The 24,476-nt window shown below is 40.0% G+C and overlaps 1 protein-coding gene across 1 annotated transcript in view; it reads left to right on the top strand.

Annotated features, from left to right (window-relative positions):
• Positions 1-24,476, top strand: part of Adgrg4 (adhesion G protein-coupled receptor G4) — a 101,981-nt gene that overhangs the window by 24,382 nt on the left and 53,123 nt on the right. The window contains exons 3-7 of the mRNA XM_029473531.1: positions 1,889-1,983; positions 3,624-3,688; positions 18,331-18,370; positions 19,558-19,610; positions 21,301-21,464. Of these exons, the coding sequence (XP_029329391.1) occupies positions 1,889-1,983; positions 3,624-3,688; positions 18,331-18,370; positions 19,558-19,610; positions 21,301-21,464 (417 nt within the window). The remainder of the gene's footprint in view (positions 1-1,888; positions 1,984-3,623; positions 3,689-18,330; positions 18,371-19,557; positions 19,611-21,300; positions 21,465-24,476) is intronic.

The following is a 24,476-nucleotide window of genomic DNA, read 5'->3' as shown; positions in this document are numbered from 1 at the left end:
ATGGAACTACAGTTTTAGGAGATTTTACTATTCCAGGAGATTTGATGCACTCTTCTGGAATTCTCAGGGACCAGGCATGAGCAAGGTGCACAGATATACATGTACACAAAGCACCGATATGTATAATAAACAAATAAATAAATAACCATATGCCACTAGGTCTGATGGTGCTTACCACAAATAGAGCACACACACACACACACACACACATTAAAACCAACCACACACACAACTGTACCTTGTACTTTGAATTTCTCTGTGCAGGTCTGAGCCCTCTCTAATCACAACATCTAGCTGGCTATAAATGGTTATCCATAGTTAGGAAGTATTTAACTCCCATGTTGTTCTAATATTGGACAGTTCTGCAACTTTTGCTTAATTTAAATAATTTATGTTATTTTTATATTATCTTATATGTATATTTTGCTTACACGTATGTATCTTTGACCCATGAATGCCTAGTGCTCAAAGCGGCCAGAAAAAGGTATTAGATCCCTTGGAAATAAGAGTTACAGGGGTTTGTGAGCCATCATGTGGTTGCTGGAAACTAAACTCAGGTCCTCTGCAAAAGCAACAAATGTCCTTAACTGCTGAGTCATTTCTCCAGTCATTCCTTGCTTGCTTGCTTGCTTGCTTGCTTGCTTGCTTTATCTGTGTAGGTATGTGTGTGGGTGTGTGCATATCACTGTGTGCTTATGGATGAAAAATAACTTGTAGAAGTCACATCTTTTTTCCAGCCCCTGGGTCCCAAGAATCAAACTCAGATCATCAGGCTTGGTAGCAAGTGCTTGTATTTGCTGAGCCATTTCCTTGGCTTGGGTCTGTAATTTTTTTTAAAAAAGTTTTTATTAGATATTTTCTTTATTTCCATTTCAAATGTTATCCCCTTTCCTAGTTTCCCCTCTGAAAATCCCCTATCCTCTCCCCACTCCCCCTGTTCCCAACCCACGTACTCCCGCTTCCTGGCCTAGGCATTCCCCTATATTGGGGCATAGAACCTTCACAGGACCAAGGGCCTCTCCTCCCATTGATGACAGACTAGGCCATCCTCTGCTACATATGCAGCTAGAGCGAAGAGTCCCACTATGTGTTTTCTTTGATTGGTGGTTTAGTCCCAGGGAACTCTGGGGGTACTGGTTAGTTCATATTGTTGTTCCTCCTATGGGGCTGCAAACACTTTCAGCTCCTTGGGTACTTTCTCTAGCTCTTTCATTGGGGACCCTGTGCTCCGTCCAGTGGTTGACTGTGAGCATCGGGTCTGTAACTTTTAAGATTCAAAATAAAGATATAACAGGACAAGATCAAGAGGAACATAGAGAAAACTCTAAAGGAGGAAGGAAGACAATAGGGAGACAATTACCTTTTTTTTTAGATTAAATTATCTTAAGTCATAGCATTTACTGTGACTGTTGGATGAGCTGGACACCAGTTGGCCAATGAAAGAGAATTTAGGGGGTTGCCACAAGTCCATAAACTGTGTAGAAACACAGGGAAATGGACAGATATTCAAAGCAAAATTTTCCTCTTGGTTATGTGGCCAAAATTGCCAATTCTTGATATTAAACTAAGCAAAATTTAGGAATAAAAAATGTTTTGTTTGCTTTATAGTGGAGAGCACTTCTGATCTAATTTTCAAAAGTCAGATTTCATTCTTTTTCATTCTTTCTTCACTTTTTCTTTTCTTTTTATTTGTAATGGGCACTTTTTTGTGTGACCTCTAATATCCTAGAACTAGCTCTGTAGATCAGGCTGGCCTTGAACTCACAGAGATTCACCTGCCTCTTCTTCCTGAGTGATGGGACTAAAGGTGTGTGCTCCTACTACCTGACAAAAAGTCAGAATTCTTGATGTAAATAACTAAAATTAACCTGTTTATTTTTAATTACAGTTTCCTTCTACAATATTAAAATGAGCTTCTCTGTCTTTGATGAAGAGCCAAGGGTCCTCATTACCACTGTTATACATGAACTTACAAAAGATTGGGTAAAATGCTTTTTAAAATACTTACAGTGCTTGTTAAATACACGGGACTAAGACTGGGTAGATTAAAATTAGACTCACTTTTCTACTGACAATCCATTTCATAGATAATCAGTTTAGGTTGTTTTTACTGCAAATGTATTTACTGTACAGGCAACACTCTGAAGATATCTGCAAGCTCTTTCATAGTAGCAGTGTTGAAAGCTTTTATGAGATGTTATTATTTTCATTTGTTGAGATCTGTACATTTTCCTCCATGGCCACAGATCTGAGTCACTGCTAAATTTTTCTAGTTGGGGAAAACAGAGCAGTGATAACATGCTCTATGGCATAGAGTTTATGTGCCTTTCTTTTCCATACTTTAATGTTTTCTTCTCTAAAACAGTGAATATTTTACTTGTCCTTACATTTTTGATAATAAAGCTAATGCATGCAGAGAAATTGAAGATCACAGGAAGACATCGAAACTAAGCAAGGTCGGTCCACCACTGCCGCTCTTAATAAGTTGAGGTATACTCTGTGAGACTTTTCTACACAGTCATAGATGTGTGTTATTTGATTCTGGGGAGCAAACCCAGATTGTAGTACAGATTAGGCAACCATCTTATATACTCAGTGAACATCATACACACTTTCCTAAATATCATTGATCATACATGTGGTCAGGGATATAGCACTACCACATAGAGTTTAACGGAAACATAAGATTTTACTGTATGTCTGTAACAGAAACTCATTTCATTTTCAAGTCCAGATGTGTACTGGTAATCATTTGGATTGTTTCTCTCTCTTTCTCTCTCTCTCTCTCTCTCTCTCTCTCTCTCTCTCTCTCTCTCTCTCTCAAATAGTTCCAAAACTAGTATTCTTCCAATTATTTTAGAGGATCTTGAATTTTTATAGGATTTTTTTTCAAATTTTAAATCATTGGCTCAAAAGTCATGGACAGTTTTACATTTTAAAAATGATTACAAAATGGTCTTCAGATAAGTAACAATGCCAATGCGCACCTTGGGCCCAGCAATGCGTGAGCAGACTGGCTTTCCTTTTCTCCGTTATGGTCAAGTGTGTATAACCCAATTCTAAGTGCTTGAAAATAAACAAGTGTTTCAAAGTGTTCGTATTGCCTTACAAATTTTCAGCCAGTCTATCTCACAGTTCTAGGTGGGAGTCAGATTTGGGGAGGAGTCAGGGTGGGGTAGAAGGAGTGTAGCGGGGTAGAAGTTGAAGAGAAAAGGAACAGAAGGGTTGAATTTTGATAAGCTTCTGTTCTTTGGCCTTCATACTGTGCCTTCAAATGACATTTCTTCTGTGCACATACATTTGCACTTTCTCTTTGTCCTCTTATAAGGATAATAGTTCCTGTTGGATTTGGACTCTCTACCTTTAACGTTAGTGACTTTATACACAAATATGATCAGATTGCAGGTTAGGGCTTCCATATTTGAAGTTAGACTGGAAGTCAGCTTAGCTCCTAACAGTGTGTAAATGTGGGAACTGAAAACCCGGAGCAGGTTTGACAAGGCTGGGCTCACTGATATGCCAACTGCAGCTCGCACTGTCCTATGATGTCACTGGGTAAAAGCAGAAGTATGGCCACACCAACACTGACCCTCTGCTTTCTTTGTTTTTTTTTTCTTTTACAGTTGAACTTTATGTTTCAGAACAGTGAATTTTCTCTTGCTAATCTGGCTATTGAAATTAAAAGCAGGTGTGTAAATGGCATCTTCTATGCATTGAAGGGAAATCAAGGGACCGCCTGGGTATGAGAGTTCCCCTTGTTGATATGGAGGAATGAAGACCACATTTATCTTACTGTAGGTTGTAAAACCTGAAGGAGGAACACAACATAACAAAACCCCAAACTGGGACAAAACAGAGGACACAGAGAAATCCGAGACCCATTCTGTAACATTGCACTCCAATGTAACAAACCCAGTTGCAGGACAGTGGCAATTCTCTCACAAGAAATGCTCGGGCCGATTTATAAAGCCTTGGATTCCAGGACCCAGACACCTGTCACCAGGTGCCACCTCTGAGCACTGCAACATGTGGCTTCCCCTTCATCTGTCTGCCTACTTTCTATATGTTGGCTCTTTGGTTTCTGTTATGTGTTCAAACAAAAAGAGGTTCCTGAATGCTTATGTATAAATGAAGGTCACCATAAGTTACTGCCTTAGTTTGAGCTAAGGAAACAGAATACTCTCTGCTGGTTGGCTTCAGCCCTAGCAAATGTTTTCCTCTTCATCTTCACATACAAAGGAGCACAGACAGGAAGCACTTCTGTCTTTATTGAAAGTGTTCCCTAGTTCACAGATGCTGGTCATGGGGCTCCACCCTCATTACCTCATTACCTCCCAAGGAGCTCATCATCTAATAGCATCTCATAGACTACTAGATGTTAGCATAAGACTTTTGACTAGACACAAAAATTCTGCAACTCCTCCAAAGATGGAAAGCAAATAGAAGATGTTTGGAGTCTCCAATATTGTTTTAAAAGTTGTAATTTTATTTAATGCAAAAGCAATAATGCAGCCATTGTGCAATCTATGTACAATATGCATAGACATCTTTAACAAGGATATTAAAAATCTACAAAAACCTACTTACTCAAAATAGTCTACTCACATTTCCCACCCATCAGAGAATGTCTGTGAACATCTGGAACTTACTCTGTAGACCAGGCTAGCCCCGAACTCAGAAATCTGCCTGCCTCTGCCTCCCAAGTGCTGGGATTAAAGGCATGCACCACCACTGCCCAAAACTTACTTATGTGAGTACACTGTTGCTCTCCTCAGACACACCAGAAGAGGGCATCGAATCCTATTACAGATGGTTGTGAGCAATCGTGTGGTTGCTGGGAGTTGAACTCAGGACCTCTGGAAGAGCAGCCAGTGCGCTTAACCACTGAGCCATCATCTCTCCAGCATCTGTGAACATCTGACATCATTATATTCCTCTAGTTTTTGTAAAGCATTTAGTGAGAGAGTTTCTACTCTCTCTCTATAATGTTAAACAATGTTCTTTTCTTGATTCATATTTCATCATATGCATTTTTTATTCCAGACTATACTATAAAAACTAGCTTTTTTCTTTCTTTCTTTCTTTCTTTCTTTCTTTCTTTCTTTCTTTCTTTCTTTCTTTCTTTCTTTCTTTCTTTCATTCTTTCTTTCTTTCTCCTTTTTGATACAGGATCTCACTGTGCAGTTCTGGCTGTCCTGGAACTTACAATGTAGACTTAGGCTGGCCTCGAACTCACAGGGATCCACCTGCTTTTGCTTCGAGGGGAATGGAATTAAAGGCATGCCCTGCCACTCTCATCTTAGCTTATTCATTCTTATTTTTTAAAATATTTTATTACATATTTTCCTCAATTACATTTCCAATGCTATCCCAAAAGTCCACATACCCCCCCTTCCCTACCCACCCATTCCCATTTTTTTGGCCCTGGCATTCCCCTGTACTGTGGCATATAAAGTTTGCATGTCCAATGGGCCTCTCTTTCCAGTGATGGCCGACTAGGCCATCTTTTGATACATATGCAGCTAGAGTCAAGAGCTCCGGGGTACTGGTTAGTTCATAATGTTGTTCCACCTATAGGGTTGCAGATCCCTTTAGCTCCTTGGGTACTTTTTCTAGCTCCTCCATTGGGAGCCCTGTGATCCATCCACTAGCTGACTGTGAGCATCCACTTCTGTGTTTGCTAGGCCCTGGCATAGTCTCACAAGAGACAGCTATATCTGGGTCCTTTGAGCAAAATATTGCTAGTGTATGCAATGGTGTCAGCGTTTGGAAGCTGATTATGGGATGGATCCCAGGATATGGCAGTCTCTAGATGGTCCATCCTTTCATCACAGCTCCAAACTTTGTCTCTGTAACTCCTTCCATGGGTGTTTTGTTCCCAAATCAAAGGAGGGGCATAGTGTCCACATTTCAGTCTTCATTCTTCTTGAGTTTCATGTGTTTAGCAAATTGTATCTTATATCTTGGGTATCCTAAGTTTTGGGCTAATATCCACTTATCAGTGAGTACATATTGTGTGAGTTCCTTTGTGATTGTGTTACCTCACTCAGGATGATACCCTCCAGGTCCATCCATTTGGCTAGGAATTTCATAAATTCATTCTTTTTAATAGCTGAGTAGTACTCCATTGTGTAAATGTACCACATTATCTGTATCCATTCCTCTGTTGAGGGGCATCTGGGTTCTTTCCAGCTTCTGGCTATTATAAATAAGGCTGCTAGGAACATAGTGGAGCATGTGTCCTTCTTACCAGTTGGGACATCTTCTGGATATATGCCCAGGAGAGGTATTGCTGGATCCTCCGGTAGTATTATGTCCAACTTTCTAAGGAACTGCCAGACTGATTTCCAGAGTGGTTGTACAAGCTTGCAATCCCACCAACAATGGAGGAGTGTTCCTCTTTCTCCACATCCTCGCCAGCATCTGCTGTCACCTGAATTTTTGATCTTAGCCATTCTGACTGGTGTGAGGTGGAATCTCAGGGTTGTTTTGAGTTGCATTTCCCTGATGATTAAGGATGTTGAACATTTTTTCAGGTGCTTCTCTGCCATTCGGTATTCCTCAGGTGAGAATTCTTTGTTCAGTTCTGAGCCCCATTTTTTAATGGGGTTATTTGATTTTCTGGAGTCCACCTTCTTGAGTTCTTTATATATATTGGATAATAGTCCCCTATCTGATTTAGGATAGGTAAAGATCCTTTCCCAATTTGTTGGTGGTCTTTTTGTCTTATTGACGGTGTCTTTTGCCTTGCAGAAGCTTTGCAGTTTCATGAGGTCCCATTTGTCAATTCTCCATCTTACAGCACAAGCCATTGCTGTTCTATTCAGGAAATTTTCCCCTTTGTTCATATCTTCAAGGCTTTTCCCCACTTTCGCCTCTATAAGTTTCAGTGTCTCTGGTTTTATGTGAAGTTCCTTGATCCACTTAGATTTGACCTTAGTACAAGGAGATAGGAATGGATCGATTCACATTCTTCTACATGATAACAACCAGTTGTGCCAGCACCATTTGTTGAAAATGATGTCTTTCTTCCACTGGATGGTTTTAGCTCCCTTGTCGAAGATCAAGTGACCATAGGTGTGAGGGTTCATCTCAGGGTCTTCAATTCTATTCCATTGGTCTACTTGTCTGTTGTTGTTTTTTTTTTTAATATTTTATTTTATTTTTTTATATTTTTATTACATATTTTCCTCAATTACATTTCCAATACTATCCCAAAAGTCCCCCATAGCGCCCCCCACTTCCCTACCCACCCATTCCCATTCTTTTGGCCCTGGCATTCCCCTATATTGGGGCATATAATGTTTGCAAGTCCAATGGGCCTCTCTTTCCATTGATGGCCGACTAGGCCATCTTTCGTTACATATGCAGCTAGAGACAAGAGCTCCAGGGTTCCGGTTAGTACATCATGTTGTTCCAACAATAGGGTTGCAGATCCCTTTAGCTCCTTGGGTACTTTCTCTAGCTTCTCCATTGGGAGCCCTGTGATACATCCAATAGCTGACTGTGAACATCCACTCCTGTGTTTGCTAGGCCCCAGCATCGTCTCACAAGAGACAGCTATATTTGGGTCCTTTCAGCAAAATCTTGCTAGTGTATGCAATGGTGTCAGCGTTTAGAAGCTGATTATGGGACGGATCCCTGGATACAGCAGTCTCTAAATGGTCCATCCTTTCATCACAGCTCCAAACTTTGTCTCTGTAACTCCTTCCCTGGGTGTTTTGTTCCCAATTCTAAGAAGGTGCACAGTGTCCACACTTTGGTCTTCATTCTTCTTGAGTTTCATGCATTTATCAAATTGTATCTTATATCTTGGGTATCCTAAGTTTTGGGCTAATATCCACTTATCAATGAATATATATTGTGTGAGTTCTTTTGTGATTGTGTTACTTCACTCAAGATGATGCCCTCCAGGTCCATCCATTTGGCTAGGAATTTCATAAATTCATTCTTTTTAATAGCTGAGTAGTACTCCATTGTGTAAATGTACCATAATTTCTGTATCCATTCCTCTGTTGAGGGACATCTGGGTTCTTTCCAGCTTCTGGCTATTATAAATAGGGCTGCTATGAACATAGTGGAGCATGTGTCCTTTTTACCGGTTGGGACATCTTCTGGATATATGCCCAGGAGAGGTATTGCTGGATCCTCCGGTAGTACTATGTCCAATTTTCTGAGGAACCGCCAGACTGATTTCCAGAGTGGTTGTACAAGCTTGCAATCCCACCAACAATGGAGGAGTGTTCCTCTTTCTCCACATCCTCGCCAGCATCTGCTGTCACCTGAATTTTTGATCTTAGCCATTCTGACTGGTGTGAGGTGGAATCTCAGGGTTGTTTTGATTTGCATTTCCCTGATGATTAAGGATGTTGAACATTTTTTCAGGTGCTTCTCTGCCATTCGATATTCCTCAGGTGAGAATTCTTTGTTCAGTTCTGAGCCCCATTTTTTAATGGGGTTATTTGACTTTCTGGAGTCCACCTTCTTGAGTTCTTTATATATATTGGATATTAGTCCCTTATCTGATTTAGGATAGGTGAAGATCCTTTCCCAATCTGTTGGTGGTTTTTTTGTCTTATTGATGGTGTCTTTAGCCTTGCAGAAGCTTTGTAGTTTCATGAGGTCCCACTTGTCAATTCTCGATCTTACAGCACAAGCCATTACTGTTCTATTCAGGAATTTTTCCCCTGTGCCCATATCTTCAAGGCTTTTCCCCACTTTCTCCTCTATAAGTTTCAGTGTCTCTGGTTTTATGTGAAGTTCCTTGATCCACTTAGACTTGACCTTAGTACAAGGAGATAGGAATGGATCGATTCGCATTCTTCTACATGTTAACAACCAGTTGTGCCAGCACCATTTGTTGAAAATGCTGTCTTTCTTCCACTGGATGTTTTTAGCTCCCTTGTCGAAGATCAAGTGACCGTAGGTGTGTGGGTTCATTTCTGGGTCTTCAATTCTATTCCATTGGTCTATTTGTCTGTCACTATACCAGTACCATGCAGTTTTTATCACAATTGCTCTGTAGTAGAGCTTTAGGTCCGGCATGGTGATTCCACCAGAGGTTCTTTTATCCTTGAGAAGAGTTTTTGCTCTCCTAGGTTTTTTGTTATTCCAGATGAATTTGCAGATTGCACTTTCTAATTCGTTGAAGAATTGATTTGGAATTTTGATGGGGATTGCATTGAATCTGTAGATTGCTTTTGGCAAGATAGCCATTTTTACAATGTTGATCCTGCCAATCCATGAGCATGGGAGATCTTTCCATCTTCTGAGATCTTCTATAATTTCTTTCTTCAGAGACTTGAAGTTTTTATTATACAGATCTTTCACTTCCTTAGTTAGAGTCACGCCAAGATATTTTATATTATTTGTGACTATTGAGAAGGGTGTTGTTTCCCTAATTTCTTTCTCAGCCTGTTTATTCTTTGTGTAGAGAAAGGCCATTGATTTGTTTGAGTTAATTTTATATCCAGCTACTTCACCGAAGCTGTTTATCAGGCTTAGGAGTTCTCTGGTGGAATTTTTAGGGTCACTTATATATACTATCATATCATCTGCAAAAAGTGATATTTTGACTTCATCTTTTCCAATTTGTATCCCTTTGATCTCCTTTTGTTGTCGAATTGCTCTGGCTAGGACTTCAAGTACAATGTTGAATAGGTATGGAGAAAGTGGACAGCCTTGTCTAGTCCCTGATTTTAGAGGGATTGCTTCAAGCTTCTCACCATTTACTTTGATGTTGGCTACTGGTTTGCTGTAGATTGCTTTTATCATGTTTAGGTATGGGCCTTGAATTCCTGATCTTTCCAAGACTTTTATCATGAATGGGTGTTGGATCTTGTCAAATGCTTTTTCCGCATCTAAGGAGATGACCATGTGGTTTTTGTCTTTGAGTTTGTTTATATACTGGATTACGTTGATGGATTTCCGTATATTGAACCATCCCTGCATCCCTGGGATGAAACCTACTTGGTCAGGATGGATGATTGTTTTGATGTGTTCTTGGATTCGGTTAGCAAGAACTTTATTGAGGATTTTTGCATCAATATTCATAAGGGATATTGGTCTGAAGTTTTCTATCTTTGTTGGGTCTTTTTGTGGTTTAGGTATCAGAGTAATTGTGGCTTCATAGAATGAGTTGGGTAGAGTACCTTCTGTTTCTATTTTGTGGAATAGTTTGTGAAGAACTGGGATTAGATCTTCTTTGAAGGTCTGATAGAACTCTGCACTAAACCCATCTGGTCCTGGGCTTTTTTTAGTTGGGAGACTATTAATGACTGCTTCTATTTCTTTGGGGGATATAGGGCTGTTTAGATCATTAACCTGATCTTGATTCAACTTTGGTACCTGGTATCTGTCTAGGAACTTCTCCATTTCATCCAGGTTCTCCAGTTTTGTTGAGTATAGCCTTTGGAGGAAGGATCTGATGGTGTTTTGGATGTCTTCAGGATCTGTTGTTATGTCTCCTTTTTCATTTCTGATTTTGTTAATTAGGATGCTTTCCCTGATCCCTCTAGTGAGTCTGGCTAAGGGTTTATCTATCTTGTTGATTTTCTCAAAGAACCAGCTCCTTGATTGGTTGATTCTTTGAATAGTTTTTCTTGTTTCCACTTGGTTGATTTCACCCCTGAGTTTGATTATTTCCTGCTGTCTACTCCTCTTGGGTGAATTTGCTTCCTTTTGTTCTAGTGCTTTTAGGTGTGTTGTCAAGCTGCTAATGTGTGCTCTCTCTAGTTTCCTTTTGGAGGCACTCAGAGCTATGAGTTTTCCTCTTAGAAATGCTTTCATTGCGTCCCATAAGATTGGGTATGTTGTGGCTTCATTTTCATTGAACTCTAAAAAGTCCTTAATTTCTTTCTTTATTCCTTCCTTGACCAAGGTATCATTGAGAAGAGTGTTGTTCAGTTTCCACGTGAAGGTTGGCTTTCTATTATTTATTTTGTTATTGAAGATCAGCCTTAGTCCATGGTGATCTGATAGGATACATGGTACAATTTCAATATTTTTGTATCTGTTGAGGCCTGCTTTGTGACCAATTATGTGGTCAATTTTGGAGAAGGTACCATGAGGTGCTGAGAAGAAGGTATATCCTTTTGTTTTAGGATAGAATGTTCTGTAGATATCTGCCAGATCCATTTGATTCATAATTTCTCTTAATTTCACTGTGTCCTTGTTTAGTTTCTGTTTCCATGATCTGTCCATTGGTGAAAGTGGTGTGTTGAAGTCTCCCACTATTATTGTATGAGGTGCAATGTGTGCTTTGAGCTTTACTAAAGTTTCTTTAATGAATGTGGCTGCCTTTGTATTTGGAGCATAGATATTCAGGATTGATAGTTCCTCTTGGAGGATTTTACCTTTGATGAGTATGAAGTGTCCCTCCCTGTCTTTTTTAATGACTTTGGGTTGGAAGTCCATCTTATCAGATATTAGAATGGCTACTCCAGCTTGTTTCTTCATGCCATTTGCTTGGAAAATTGTTTTCCAGCCTTTCATTCTGAGGTAGTGTCTATCCTTTTCTCTGAGATGAGTTTCCTGTAAGCAGCAAAATGTTGGGTCTTGTTTGTGTAGCCAGTTTGTTAGTCTATGTCTTTTTATCGGGGAGTTGAGTCCATTGATATTAAGAGATATTAAGGAAAAGTAATTGTTGTTTCCTGTTATTTTTGTTGTTAAAGTTGGCATTTTGTTCTTGTGGCTGTCTTCTTTTAGGTTTGTTGAGGGATTACCTTCTTGTTGTTTCTAGGGCGTGGTTCCTGTCCTTGTATTGGTTTTTTTCTGTTATTATCCTTTGAAGGGCTGGATTCGTGGAGAGATAATGTGTGAATTTGGTTTTGTCGTGGAATACTTTGGTTTCTCCATCTATGTTAATTGAGAGTTTGGCTGGGTATAGTAGCCTGGGCTGGAATTTGTGTTCTTTTAGTGTCTGTATAACATCCGTCCAGGATCTTCTGGCTTTCATAGTCTCTGGTGAAAAATCTGGTGTAATTCTGATAGGCTTGCCTTTATATGTTACTTGGCCTTTTTCTCTTACTGCTTTTAGTATTCTATCTTTATTTAGAGCATTTGTTGCTCTGATTATTATGTGTCGGGAGGTATTTCTTTTCTGGTCCAGTCTATTTGGAGTTCTGTAGGCTTCTTGTATGTTCATGGGCATCTCTTTCTTTAGATTTGGGAAGTTTTCTTCTATAATTTTGTTGAAGATGTTTGCTGGTCCTTTGAGTTGAAAATCTTCATTCTCATCCACTCCTATTATCCGTAGGTTTGGTCTTCTCATTGTGTCCTGTATTTCTTGGATGTTTTGAGTTAGGATCTTTTTGCATTTTACATTTTCCTTGATTGTTGTGCTGATGTTCTCTATGGAATCTTCTGCACCTGAGATTCTCTCTTCCATCTCTTGTATTCTGTTGCTGATGCTCGTATCTATGGTTCCAGATTTCTTTCCTAGGGTTTCTATCTCCAGTGTTGCCTCATTTTGGGTTTTCTTTATTGTGTCTACTTCCCTTTTTAGGTCTAGTATGGTTTTGTTCATTTCCATCATCTGTTTGAATGTGTTTTCCTGTTTTTCTGTAAGGACTTCTACCTGTTTGATTATGTTATCGTGTTTTTCTTTAAGGATTTGTAACTCTTTAGCAGTGTTCTCCTGCCATTCTTTAAGGGATTTTTGTGCTTTCTCTTTATTGTCTTCTGCCTGTTTAGCAGTGTTCTCCTGCATTTCTTTAAGTGTGTTATTAAAGTCCTTCTTGAAGTTCTCTATCATCATCAGGAGATATGCTTTTAAATCCGTGTCTAGCTTTTCCGGTGTGTTGGGGTGCCCTGGACTGGGCGAAGTGGGGGTGCTGGGTTCTGATGATGGTGAGTGGTCTTGGTTTCTGTTAGTAAGATTATTACGTTTACCTTTCGCCATCTGGTAATCTCTGGGGTTAGTTGTTATCGTTGTCACTGTTTAAAGATTGGAGCAGAAGCTGTGTTCCACTCACCAGCAGTCTCTAAATCCTGCGGCGGGGGTCGTGGGTAGCTGACAGTACCCCGGTGCTGGTCCAGCCTGGAAGAGGCCTGTGGTCCTACACAGGCCGTTTTTCTGCTTCCCTAACTAATGCAGTCTCTGGTCCCGCGTGCAATTGGATTGGAGCAGAAGCTGTGTTCCACTCTCCAGAAGTCTTAAGATCCTGTGGTGGGTGTTGTGGGTAGCTGGTGAGTGTCAGCCGACCCTGCGCCTCAGCTGCCCCGGTGCTTTTCTGACCGGAAGAGGGTTGTGGCCCTATGTAGGCCGGATTTCTCTCTCCCCAACCAGAGCAGTCTCAGGTCCCGCGTGATTGGACTGGAACAGAAGCTGTGTTCCACTCACCAGCAGTCCCAAAATCCTGTGGCGGGGGTCGTGGGTAGCTGGCGGGTGTCAGGCAACCCTGCGCTCCCGCTACCCCGGCGCTGATCCGGCCGGATGAGGCCTGTGGCCCTACTCAGGCCGGTTTCTGCTTCCCTAACTAATGCAGTCTCAGGTCCCGCGCAATTGGATTGGAGCTGAAGCTGTGCTCCACTCACCAGCAGTCCCAAAATCCTGTGGCGGGGGTCGTGGGTAGCTGGCGGGTGTCAGGCAACCCTGCGCTCCCGCTACCCAGGCGCTGATCCGGCTGGATGAGGCCTGTGGCCCTACTCAGGCCGGTTTCTGCTTCCCTAACTAATGCAGTCTCAGGTCCCGCGCAATTGGATTGGAGCAGAAGCTGTGTTCCACTCACCAGCAGTCCCAAAATCCTGTGGCGGGGGTCGTGGGTAGCTGGCGGGTGTCAGGCAACCCTGCGCTCCCACTACCCCGGCGCTGATCCGGCCAGATCTTGTCTGTTGTTATACCAGTAACATGCAGTTTTTATCATAATTGCTCTGTAGTAAAGCTTTAGGTCCGGCATGGTGATTCCACCAGAGGTTCTTTTATCCTTGAGAAGAGTTTTTGCTATTCTAGGTTTTTTGTTATTCCAGATGAATATGCAGATTGCTCTTTTCTAATTCGTTGAAGAATTGAGTTGGAATTTTGATGGGGATTGCATTGAATCTGTAGATTGCTTTTGGCAAGATAGCCATTTTTACAATGTTGATCCTGCCAATCCATGAGCATGGGAGATCTTTCCATCTTCTGAGATCTTCTTTAATTTCTTTCTTTAGAGACTTGAAGTTTTTATTATACAGAACTTTCACTTCCTTAGTTAGAGTCACGCCAAGATATTTTATTTTATTTGTGACTATTGAGAAGGGTGTTGTTTCCCTAATTTCTTTCTCAGCCTGTTTATTCTTTGTGTAGAGAAAGGCCATTGACTTGTTTGAGTTAATTTTATATCCAGCTACTTCACCGAAGCTGTTTATCAGGCTTAGGAGTTCTCTGGTGGAATTTTTATGGTCACTTATATATACTATCATATCATCTGCAAAAAGTGATATTTTAACTTCATCTTTTCCAATTTGTATCCCCTTGATCTCCTTTTGTTGTCGAATTGCTCTGGCTAGGACTTCAAGTACTATGTTGAATAGGTATGGAGAAAGTGGACAGCCTTGTCTAGTCCCTGATTTTAGTGGGATTGCTTCAAGCTTCTCACCATTTATTTTGATGTTGGCTACTGGTTTGCTGTAGATTGTTTTTATCATGGTTAGGTATGGGCTTTGAATTCCTGATCTTTCCAAGACTTTTATCATGAATGGGTGTTGGATCTTGTCGAATGCTTTTTCCGCATCTGACGAGATGATCATGTGGTTTTTGTCTTTGAGTTTGTTTATACAATGGATTACGTTGATGGATTTCCGTATATTAAACCATCCCTGCATCCCTGGAATAAAACCTACTTGGTCAGGATGGATGATTGCTTTAATGTATTCTTGGATTCGGTTAGCGAGAATTTTATTGAGTATTTTTGCATCAATATTCATAAGGGAAATTGGTCTGAAGTTCTCTTTCTTTGTTGGATCTTTCTGTGGTTTAGGTATCAGAGTAATTGTGGCTTCATAGAATGAGTTGGGTACAGTTCCTTCTACTTCTATTTTGTGGAATAGTTTGTGCAGAACTGGAATTAGATCTTCTTTGAAGGTCTGGTAGAACTCTGCACTAAACCCATCTGGTCCTGGGCTTTTTTTGGCTGGGAGACTATTAATTACTGCTTCTATTTCTTTAGGGGATATGGGACTGTTTAGATCATTAACTTGATCCTGATTTAACTTTGGTACCTGGTATCTGTCTAGAAATTTGTCCATTTCGTCCAGGTTTTCCAGTTTTGTTGAGTATAGCCCTTTGTAGAAGGATCTGATGGTGTTTTGGATTTCTTCAGGATCTGTTGTTATGTCTCCCTTTTCATTTCTGATTTTGTAAATTAGGATGTTGTCCCTGTGCACTCTAGTGAGTCTAGCTAAGGGTTTATCTATCTTTTTGATTTTCTCAACGAACCAACTCCTCCTTTGGTTAATTCTTTGAATAGTTCTTCTTGTTTCCACTTGGTTGATTTCACCCCTGAGTTTTATTATTTCCTGCCGTCTACTCCTCTTGGGTGAATTTTCTTCCTTTTTTTCTAGAGCTTTTAGATGTGTTGTCAAGCTGCTAGTGTGTGCTCTCTCCAGTTTCTTTTTGGAGGCACTCAGAGCTATGAGTTTCTCTCTTAGAAATGCTTTCATTGTGTCCCATAGGTTTGGGTATGTTGTGGCTTCATTTTCATTAAACTCTAAAAAGTCTTTAATTTCTTTATTCCATCCTTGACCAAGGTATCATTGATAAGTGTGTTATTCAGTTTCTACGTGAATGTTGGCTTTCCATTATTTATGTTGTTATTGAAGATGAGCCTTAGTCCATGGTGGTCTGATAGGATGCATGGGACAATTTCAATATTTTTGTATCTGTTGAGGCCTGTTTTGTGACCAATTATATGGTCAATTTTGGAGAAGGTCCCGTGAGGTGCTGAGAAGAAGGTATATCCTTTTGTTTTATGATAAAATGTTCTGTAGATATCTGTTAAGTCCATTTGTTTCATGACTTCTGTTAGTTTTACTGTGTCCCTGTTTAGTTTCTGTTTCCACGATCTGTCCATTGATGAAAGTGGTATGTTGAAGTCTCCCACTATTATTGTGTGAGGTGCAATGTGTGCTTTGAGCTTTTCTAAAGTGTCTTTAATGAATGTGGCTGCCCTTGCATTTGGGGCATAGATATTCAGAATTGAGAGTTCCTCTTGGAGGATTTTACCTTTGATGAGTATGAAGTGTCCCTCCTTGTCTTTTTTGATAACTTTGGGTTGGAAGTCGATTTTATTCAATATCAGAATGGCTACTCCAGCTTGTTTCTTCAGACCATTTGCTTGGAAAATTGTTTTCCAGCCTTTCACTCTGAGGTAGTGTCTGTCTTTTTCCCTGAGATGGGTTTCCTGTAAGCAGCAGAATGTTGGGTCCTGTTTGTGTAGCCAGTTTGTTAGTGTATGTCTTTTCATTGGGAATTAAGTCCATTGATATTAAGAGATATTAAGGAAAAGTAATTTTTGCTTCCTTTTATTTTTGTTGTTAGAGTTGGCATTCTGTTCTTGTGGCTGTCTTCTTTTAGGTTTGTTGAGGGATTACTTTCTTGCTTTTTCTAGGGCATGATTTCGGTCCTTGTATTGTTTTTTTGTTTTTTGTTTTTTTTTTCTGTTACTATCTTTTGAAGGGCTGGATTCGTGGAAAGATAATGTGTGAATTTGGTTTTGTCATGGAATACTTTGGTTTCTCCATCTATGGTAATTGAGAGTTTGGCCGGGTATAGTAGCCTGGGCTGGCATTTGTGTTCTCTTAGTGTCTGTATAACATCTCTCCAGGCTCTTCTGGCTTTCATAGTCTCTGGTGAAAAGTCTGGTGTAATTCTGCTAGACCTGCATTTATATGTTACTTGACCTTTCTCCCTTACTGCTTTTAATATTCTATCTTTATTTAGTGCATTTGTTGTTCTGATTATTATGTGTCAGGAGGAATTTCTTTTCTGGTCCAGTCTATTTGGAGTTCTGTAGGCTTCTTGTATGATCATGGGCATCTCTTTCTTTAGGATTGGAAAGTTTTCTTCTATTATTTTGTTGATGATATTTGCTGGCCCTTTAAGTTGAAAATCTTCATTCTCATCAACTCCTATTATCCATAGGTTTGGTCTTCTCATTTTGTCCTGTATTTCCTGGATGTTTTGAGTTAGGATCCTTTTGCATTTTGTATTTTCTTCGATTGTTGTGCCAATATTCTCTATGGAATCTTTTGCACCTGAGATTCTCTCTTCCATCTCTTGTATTCTGTTGCTGAAGCTCGCATTTTTGGTTCCAGATTTCTTTCCTAGGGTTTCTATCTCCAGCGTTGCCTCACTTTGGGTTTTCTTTATTGTGTCTACTTCCCTTTTTAGGTCTAGTATGGTTTTGTTCATTTCCATCACCTGTTTGGATGTGTTTTCCTGTTTTTCTTTAAGGATTTCTACCTGTTTGGTTGTGTTTTCCTGTTTTTCTTTAAGGACCTCCAACTCTTTAGCTGTGCTCTCCTGTATTTCTTTAAGTGAGTTATGAAAGTCCTTCTTGATGTCCTCTATCATCATCATGAGATATGCTTTTAAATCTGGGTCTAGATTTTCGGTTGTGTTGGGGTGCCCAGGACTAGGTGGGGTGGGAGTGCTGCGTTCTGATGATGGTGAGTGGTCTTGATTTCTGTTAGTAAGATTCTTACGTTTGCCTTTCGCCATCTTGTAATCTCTGAAGCTAGCTGTTATAGTTGTCTCTGGTTAGAGCTTGTTCCTCAGGTGACTCTGTTAGCCTCTATCAGCAGACGTGGGAGGCTAGCTCTCTCCTTAGTTTCAGTGGTCAGAGTATTCTCTGCAGGCAAGCTCTCTTCTTGCAGGAAAGGTGCCCAGATATCTGGTGTTCGAACCTGCCTCCTGGCAGAAGTTGTGTTCCACTCACCAGAAGTCTTAGGATCCCGTGGGGAATCCTGTGTAGGTCCTTGCGGGTGTCTGGAGACTCCCTGGTGCTCGAGTGGACCGGAAGGGACTTGTGCCCCAGCTCAGATCGGGTTGTCTGCTTCCCTAGTTAATGCAGTCCCAGGAGCTTATTCATTCTAATGATTGCATAGATATTTGAATAATTCCCACCAGCATGTGTGTGTAATTTTATGCTCTCTTGCTTATAACATCTGAGTAAGGCTAAGTAAGCCCTACCACCACTTTAGTATGCAAATAGCAGTTCAAGGGTCCCCCTGGAGCCCCAGCACTGTTGGAACTCTGCTACCCCACACCTGTCATTATCTTTACCTTGTAATCCATGGATTGGGTGCCACATTTCATTGTTCTATAATTTTGTGATGTTTTTGATACAGAAAGCCTTCCAAAGAAGAGACGGCCATGTACAGATACATTGTAAGTAAAATTTCAAATGGAAGATACTTGTGACCTATCCTAAAAATAATTAGACAAGTAAAATAAGAGTAAAAATAACTAGACGAGTAAACAGCTCTTCTACCCAGGAATATATTAGTAGGCAAGTTCGTTGGTGAAAGTTGAGGGTCAAATTAAGTTATTCTTTTTATAGGGTTGGCCCAAGGACCTATCAAGAAAGTAACTCTCTGCTTCTTATGAACTAACCATGTGGAAGCTTTTTGAGGAAGATTTTGTGAGCTGAGTGTGTAGAAGGACTTAGAGATTATAAATGGTAGTCTACTTTCTTGACTGTGGACAACTCACAGAAAAGTCTCACTTTTCCAAGGTGCAATTATTCATAAATCTGCCATTCACCTAACAAAACTAAATCCCACAACTGTAGTCAGAGTAGTAGAATGATCTTGAATCTTCTTTAACCCAAATTTCAGTACTTATTTCAGCCCCTCAGAGCTGTGCAATGGTGTACTGTAAAATGGTAGGAAACCATGTAGCCTTCAAGGTGTTTAAATATGAGATAAATATTTTGACTATATGAAATATAGTAAATCCTATAGTGCATTCTAAGTCATCGGGCATCATTTGAAATACTTGCTGTAAACAGCTGTCAGAGTTGTAAAATGTAACATACAGCTAACAAGATATAACTGAAATTTCTCTACATACTAGTGTAAAAGCTCTCATGTGGTAATCTGTCAAAGCTCCCAGATCCTTCACATTCTGACTGTGGGCTATGGGGCAAATGAACCAACCTTTCTGAGCCTCTATTTCCTTATATGTATAATGAGCGCTGTTAGATGGACAGAACTAACTAGTATCTATTACGTGCTACCTTAAGTGCTGAGGCTTAGGGTGGTTGTAGTGACTTATGTTTATTATCATCAACATGCCAGTATCCAGAAGGTCTGGATTATGCTGGGGAGTAGATTATTAACTTTCCGAGTGTCAACTGCTGCATCTAGAAAGTGGACAGACAGTCCTTGTATTATCGACCCTTCAGGCTCGGTGTGAATACTAACACTTTAATGTGCGTAAGAGATATTTTATGAAGGCAGTGGCTGTGTAAAGAATGATTATGATTTTCTTGTTAATGATAAGCTCTCTATGTAAATTTGATGTTTGCTCAAAGATTTCAGTGACTGCACTTTTTTTTTTTTTTTTGGCATCGGTTGGAACAGAAAAAAGGTCAAGGAATGGATGCAATTTTTCATGTACCATACAGGTAGGAGATGAGTTTATTCAAAGCTGGTACATTTAGTTCTGATTTTCCTTCCATTTAATTCTGTATGTGCAGTAAGCAGACTTTTGGTCAGAGTTGTCAGAGGGAGATCAAAACACCTGGTGCTTATTTCTCAGATGCTCTAATTAAGCTTTTGCATTCACCAACTAAGTTGTTTCAGTTGGTCATAGCATAGCCTTAGCAGCCTGTGCCTCTTTATAGTGCAGAAACAGAGTCCAAAGTGGGTATAATTTGGGGAAGGGGAGAGTGTTTGTTGTGGTGAACAGGGTTAATAAGATGCTGAGAAAACATCACCACCATGAAAAATATCCCAGATAGTGCTCACATTCACGGGCTAGCTCCACTTTGACTAATGGCTATTGCTGGTCTGATACTTACCATGAAGGACATTGGTTCTCAACCTGTGGGTCATGAGCACCCTTGGACAGTTCAAGAATTCATTCACAAGGGTCCCATATCAGATATTTCCATTATGATTCATAACAGTAGCAAAACTACAGTTATGAAGTAGCAACAAAATAATTTTATAGTTTGGGGTCACCACAACATGAGGAGCTATATTAAAGGGTTACAGCATTAGGAAGATTGAGAATTAATTATCTACAGCTAAGGAAGGCTCATGAAGAGACTATTGATATGTCTGTCCAAGGTGCTGGGTTGAGTGTGAGCTGCAATGAAGAGTCTTTACAGTGGAATGTGAACTTGGAGAAGAAATAGGTTGAGTCATAAGGGGTAGGGCGAATGGGGTTTAATTCACCACCTACAGGTCAGGGAATAGATAAGAGATTCTTGATTTGCCATACGGAGAAGCTTGACATAAAAGCAAGGGCATCTAACTTCCAACAATTCTGAGGATGCTCAGTAAACACGTTCATCAAAAGCTGTATGTAAAATGAAAATGGAAAACAAATTTGTAGGCAAGTTTGTGAATTTGAAATGTTCTCTCCATTAGAATACTAGAGTAATCTGGAATATTTAAAGACCATATTGTAGAGTTTAAGGTCAAGGACATCTCTATTCTTTATTATCTATTAATGGATAAAAATACTTTGTAGAGTTTGCAGGAAATGGTATCTCCGTAATCTCAGTTCTCCCATCTGTAGAATAGGAATGATAATATCTCTATCTCATAAGGTTGTTGTGAGAATTAAATGAATCAAAACATATGGAGCAGGAACTCCACAAATCTTAGCTAACATTAACATCATCACTAGTCTTTTACAGGACTCAGCCTTCAGCAGAACACTTCTGTATAGGCTAAATGGACATGTACCTATTTGCCTTATTTCAGTAATGATGGATAAATTGAAGGACCAGAACAATAAAAGGTTTTCTCTGAAATAATAACTTCTGAGTACTCCATCTTCCCTATTAATTATTATAAACTCCTAGAGAAATCTCTTGGCAAGGCAATTTCAACATAGTACAAATGCCGTGGACCACTCTTCTAAAATAAGTTTTGAGTTGTCCTTCTTGGATGCATATAAGAAAATTTATCAGACTATTTCCACATGCTTTCATCATTGTTCAACAGCTATCATTTAGTGGCTATACAATGTTTAGTATTCACAGACTACCAGTGATGGCAAGTCTATAGAACTGCAGCAGCATCGGCCAATTTGTACTCACTCTGTTGTTCTGACTAGTGTTTCTTTTTTGCCCCATTTTGTAGTTGTGCCTGTTGGGTTATCATAAAAGCGAAGTCTTCTTTAGAATCTGTGGAACTGATCAGCAGCATCCGAACTAAAATACATGGGAACCTCACACATGGGAACTTCACACAAGATCAATTGACTCTATTGGTAAAGTCTGACCATGTTGTAGTGGAAAAGCTAGGTAACTATTTTGGCAAAGCATTTCAGTATGAATTCACTATTTTTTTAAAAAATTATAAAACTCATAATAAATATACTGTATGGATGCTTAAGTTCAAAGGGAAGAAAAGTCTCTTGTTTGTTTGCTTGTTTGTTTAAACAAGGTCTCCCTCTGTAGCCCAGGGTCATCTGGAACTTATTATATAATCCAAGTAATTCTTTAACTCATCGAAACCCTCCTACCTCTGCCTCTGCCTCCCAAGTGATGGGTGCTGGGCTTATAGGTATGAGTCACTAAGCATAGCTGAGAAATCATCATTCTACACAAAATTATGCTCACATGTCCTCATGACTCTTCTACCTTTAAGGGCTTATAAATGCATAGAGCAACAGAGAGTTTACAAGGGACTACTGCAAGCTGATTCTTGGTCAGCTGTGAATATCAGCAGTGGCTGGTCTGTGAGTACTGAAGGAGGATTGCCTCCTCTGATGCAAAAACCTGGAAACATGGCAAGCTTTGTCATTACAGACAATACATGCCCTATAGATTACTGCTAATTTATTGACTGATTCAGTCAACCTATTCATCTTAGAAAATGATTTGAGAACTCTCCCAGATTTCTTCCTGGACCCTTTCTTTTCTAATTAGGGAAACTTCAGTGGTAAAATAGAAAGGCTACCAGGCCCATCCACCTCCTGCCCATCACTGCCAGCTTTGTTCCTTTCCCCCAATGGATGGCTGGAAAAACTTTGAGTTAACACATACACATTAGAATGGACTGTCTTTGGCAGCAAGCAAAGCAAATAGCAGGGGCTTGTGGATGTACAAGGTTAGAGAGGGATGAAGGCAGAGAAGACTAGAGGACACAGGCAGAACCCACCATGTAAATGACCCTAATCAGACTGTTCTGAGAGTAAGTAGGAGGTGATGTTCTTGCATTCATAGAGAAGACTGGACAGACCCAGATAAGTCATTTCTTGGATCACCACCTAAAGAAAACATGTCTAGGCACATTGTAAGGACTGGGGACTTTCACATGGACTTAGCCTAGGCCATATCTCTCTTAATATGACAAAGCCTTGTATCAAAAAGTGTGTCTCATTGTTGCTAACCGAATCCAAGAACACATCAAAACAATCATCCAACCTGACCAAGTAGGTTTCATCCCAGGGATGCAGGGATGGTTCAATATACGGAAATCCATCAACGTAATCCAGTATATAAACAAACTCAAAGACAAAAACCACATGGACATCTCCTTAGATGCGGAAAAAGCATTTGACAAGATCCAACACCCATTCATGATAAAAGTCTTGGAAAGATCAGGAATTCAAGGCCCATACCTAAACATGATAAAAGCAATCTACAGCAAACCAGTAGCCAACATCAAAGTAAATGGTGAGAAGCTTGAAGCAATCCCTCTAAAATCAGGGACTAGACAAGGCTGTCCACTTTCTCCATACCTATTCAACATTGTACTTGAAGTCCTAGCCAGAGCAATTCGACAACAAAAGGAGATCAAGGGGATACAAATTGGAAAAGATGAAGTCAAAATATCACTTTTTGCAGATGATATGATAGTATATATAAGTGACCCTAAAAATTCCACCAGAGAACTCCTAAGCCTGATAAACAGCTTCGGTGAAGTAGCTGGATATAAAATTAACTCAAACAAATCAATGGCCTTTCTCTACACAAAGAATAAACAGGCTGAGAAAGAAATTAGGGAAACAACACCCTTCTCAATAGTCACAAATAATATAAAATATCTTGGCGTGACTCTAACTAAGGAAGTGAAAGATCTGTATAATAAAAACTTCAAGTCTCTGAAGAAAGAAATTATAGAAGATCTCAGAAGATGGAAAGATCTCCCATGCTCATGGATTGGCAGGATCAACATTGTAAAAATGGCTATCTTGCCAAAAGCAATCTACAGATTCAATGCAATCCCCATCAAAATTCCAAATCAATTCTTCAACGAATTAGAAAGTGCAATCTGCAAATTCATCTGGAATAACAAAAAACCTAGGATAGCAAAAACTCTTCTCAAGGATAAAAGAACCTCTGGTGGAATCACCATGCCGGACCTAAAGCTCTACTACAGAGCAATTGTGATAAAAACTGCATGGTACTGGTATAGTGACAGACAAATAGACCAATGGAATAGAATTGAAGACCCAGAAATGAACCCACACACCTACGGTCACTTGATCTTCGACAAGGGAGCTAAAAACATCCAGTGGAAGAAAGACAGCATTTTCAACAAATGGTGCTGGCACAACTGGTTGTTAACATGTAGAAGAATGCGAATCGATCCATTCCTATCTCCTTGTACTAAGGTCAAGTCTAAGTGGATCAAGGAACTTCACATAAAACCAGAGACACTGAAACTTATAGAGGAGAAAGTGGGGAAAAGCCTTGAAGATATGGGCACAGGGGAAAAATTCCTGAATAGAACAGTAATGGCTTGTGCTGTAAGATCGAGAATTGACAAGTGGGACCTCATGAAACTACAAAGCTTCTGCAAGGCTAAAGACACCATCAATAAGACAAAAAAACCACCAACAGATTGGGAAAGGATCTTCACCTATCCTAAATCAGATAAGGGACTAATATCCAATATATATAAAGAACTCAAGAAGGTGGACTCCAGAAAGTCAAATAACCCCATTAAAAAATGGGGCTCAGAACTGAACAAAGAATTCTCACCTGAGGAATACCGAATGGCAGAGAAGCACCTGAAAAAATGTTCAACATCCTTAATCGTCAGGGAAATGCAAATCAAAACAACCCTGAGATTCCACCTCACACCAGTCAGAATGGCTAAGATCAAAAATTCAGGTGACAGCAGATGCTGGCGAGGATGTGGAGAAAGAGGAACACTCCTCCATTGTTGGTGGGATTGCAAGCTTGTACAACCACTCTGGAAATCAGTCTGGCGGTTCCTCAGAAAATTGGACATAGTACTACCGGAGGATCCAGCAATACCTCTCCTGGGCATATATCCAGAAGATGTCCCAACCGGTAAAAAGG

The sequence above is a fragment of the Mus caroli genome, unplaced genomic scaffold (genome assembly GCF_978045245.1).
Source record: "Mus caroli unplaced genomic scaffold, Mus_caroli_1 scaffold_5, whole genome shotgun sequence".
NCBI lineage: Eukaryota > Metazoa > Chordata > Mammalia > Rodentia > Muridae > Mus > Mus caroli.
Note: the sequence above shows the minus strand (reverse complement) of the source record. Positions and strands in the feature narration are given on the sequence as shown.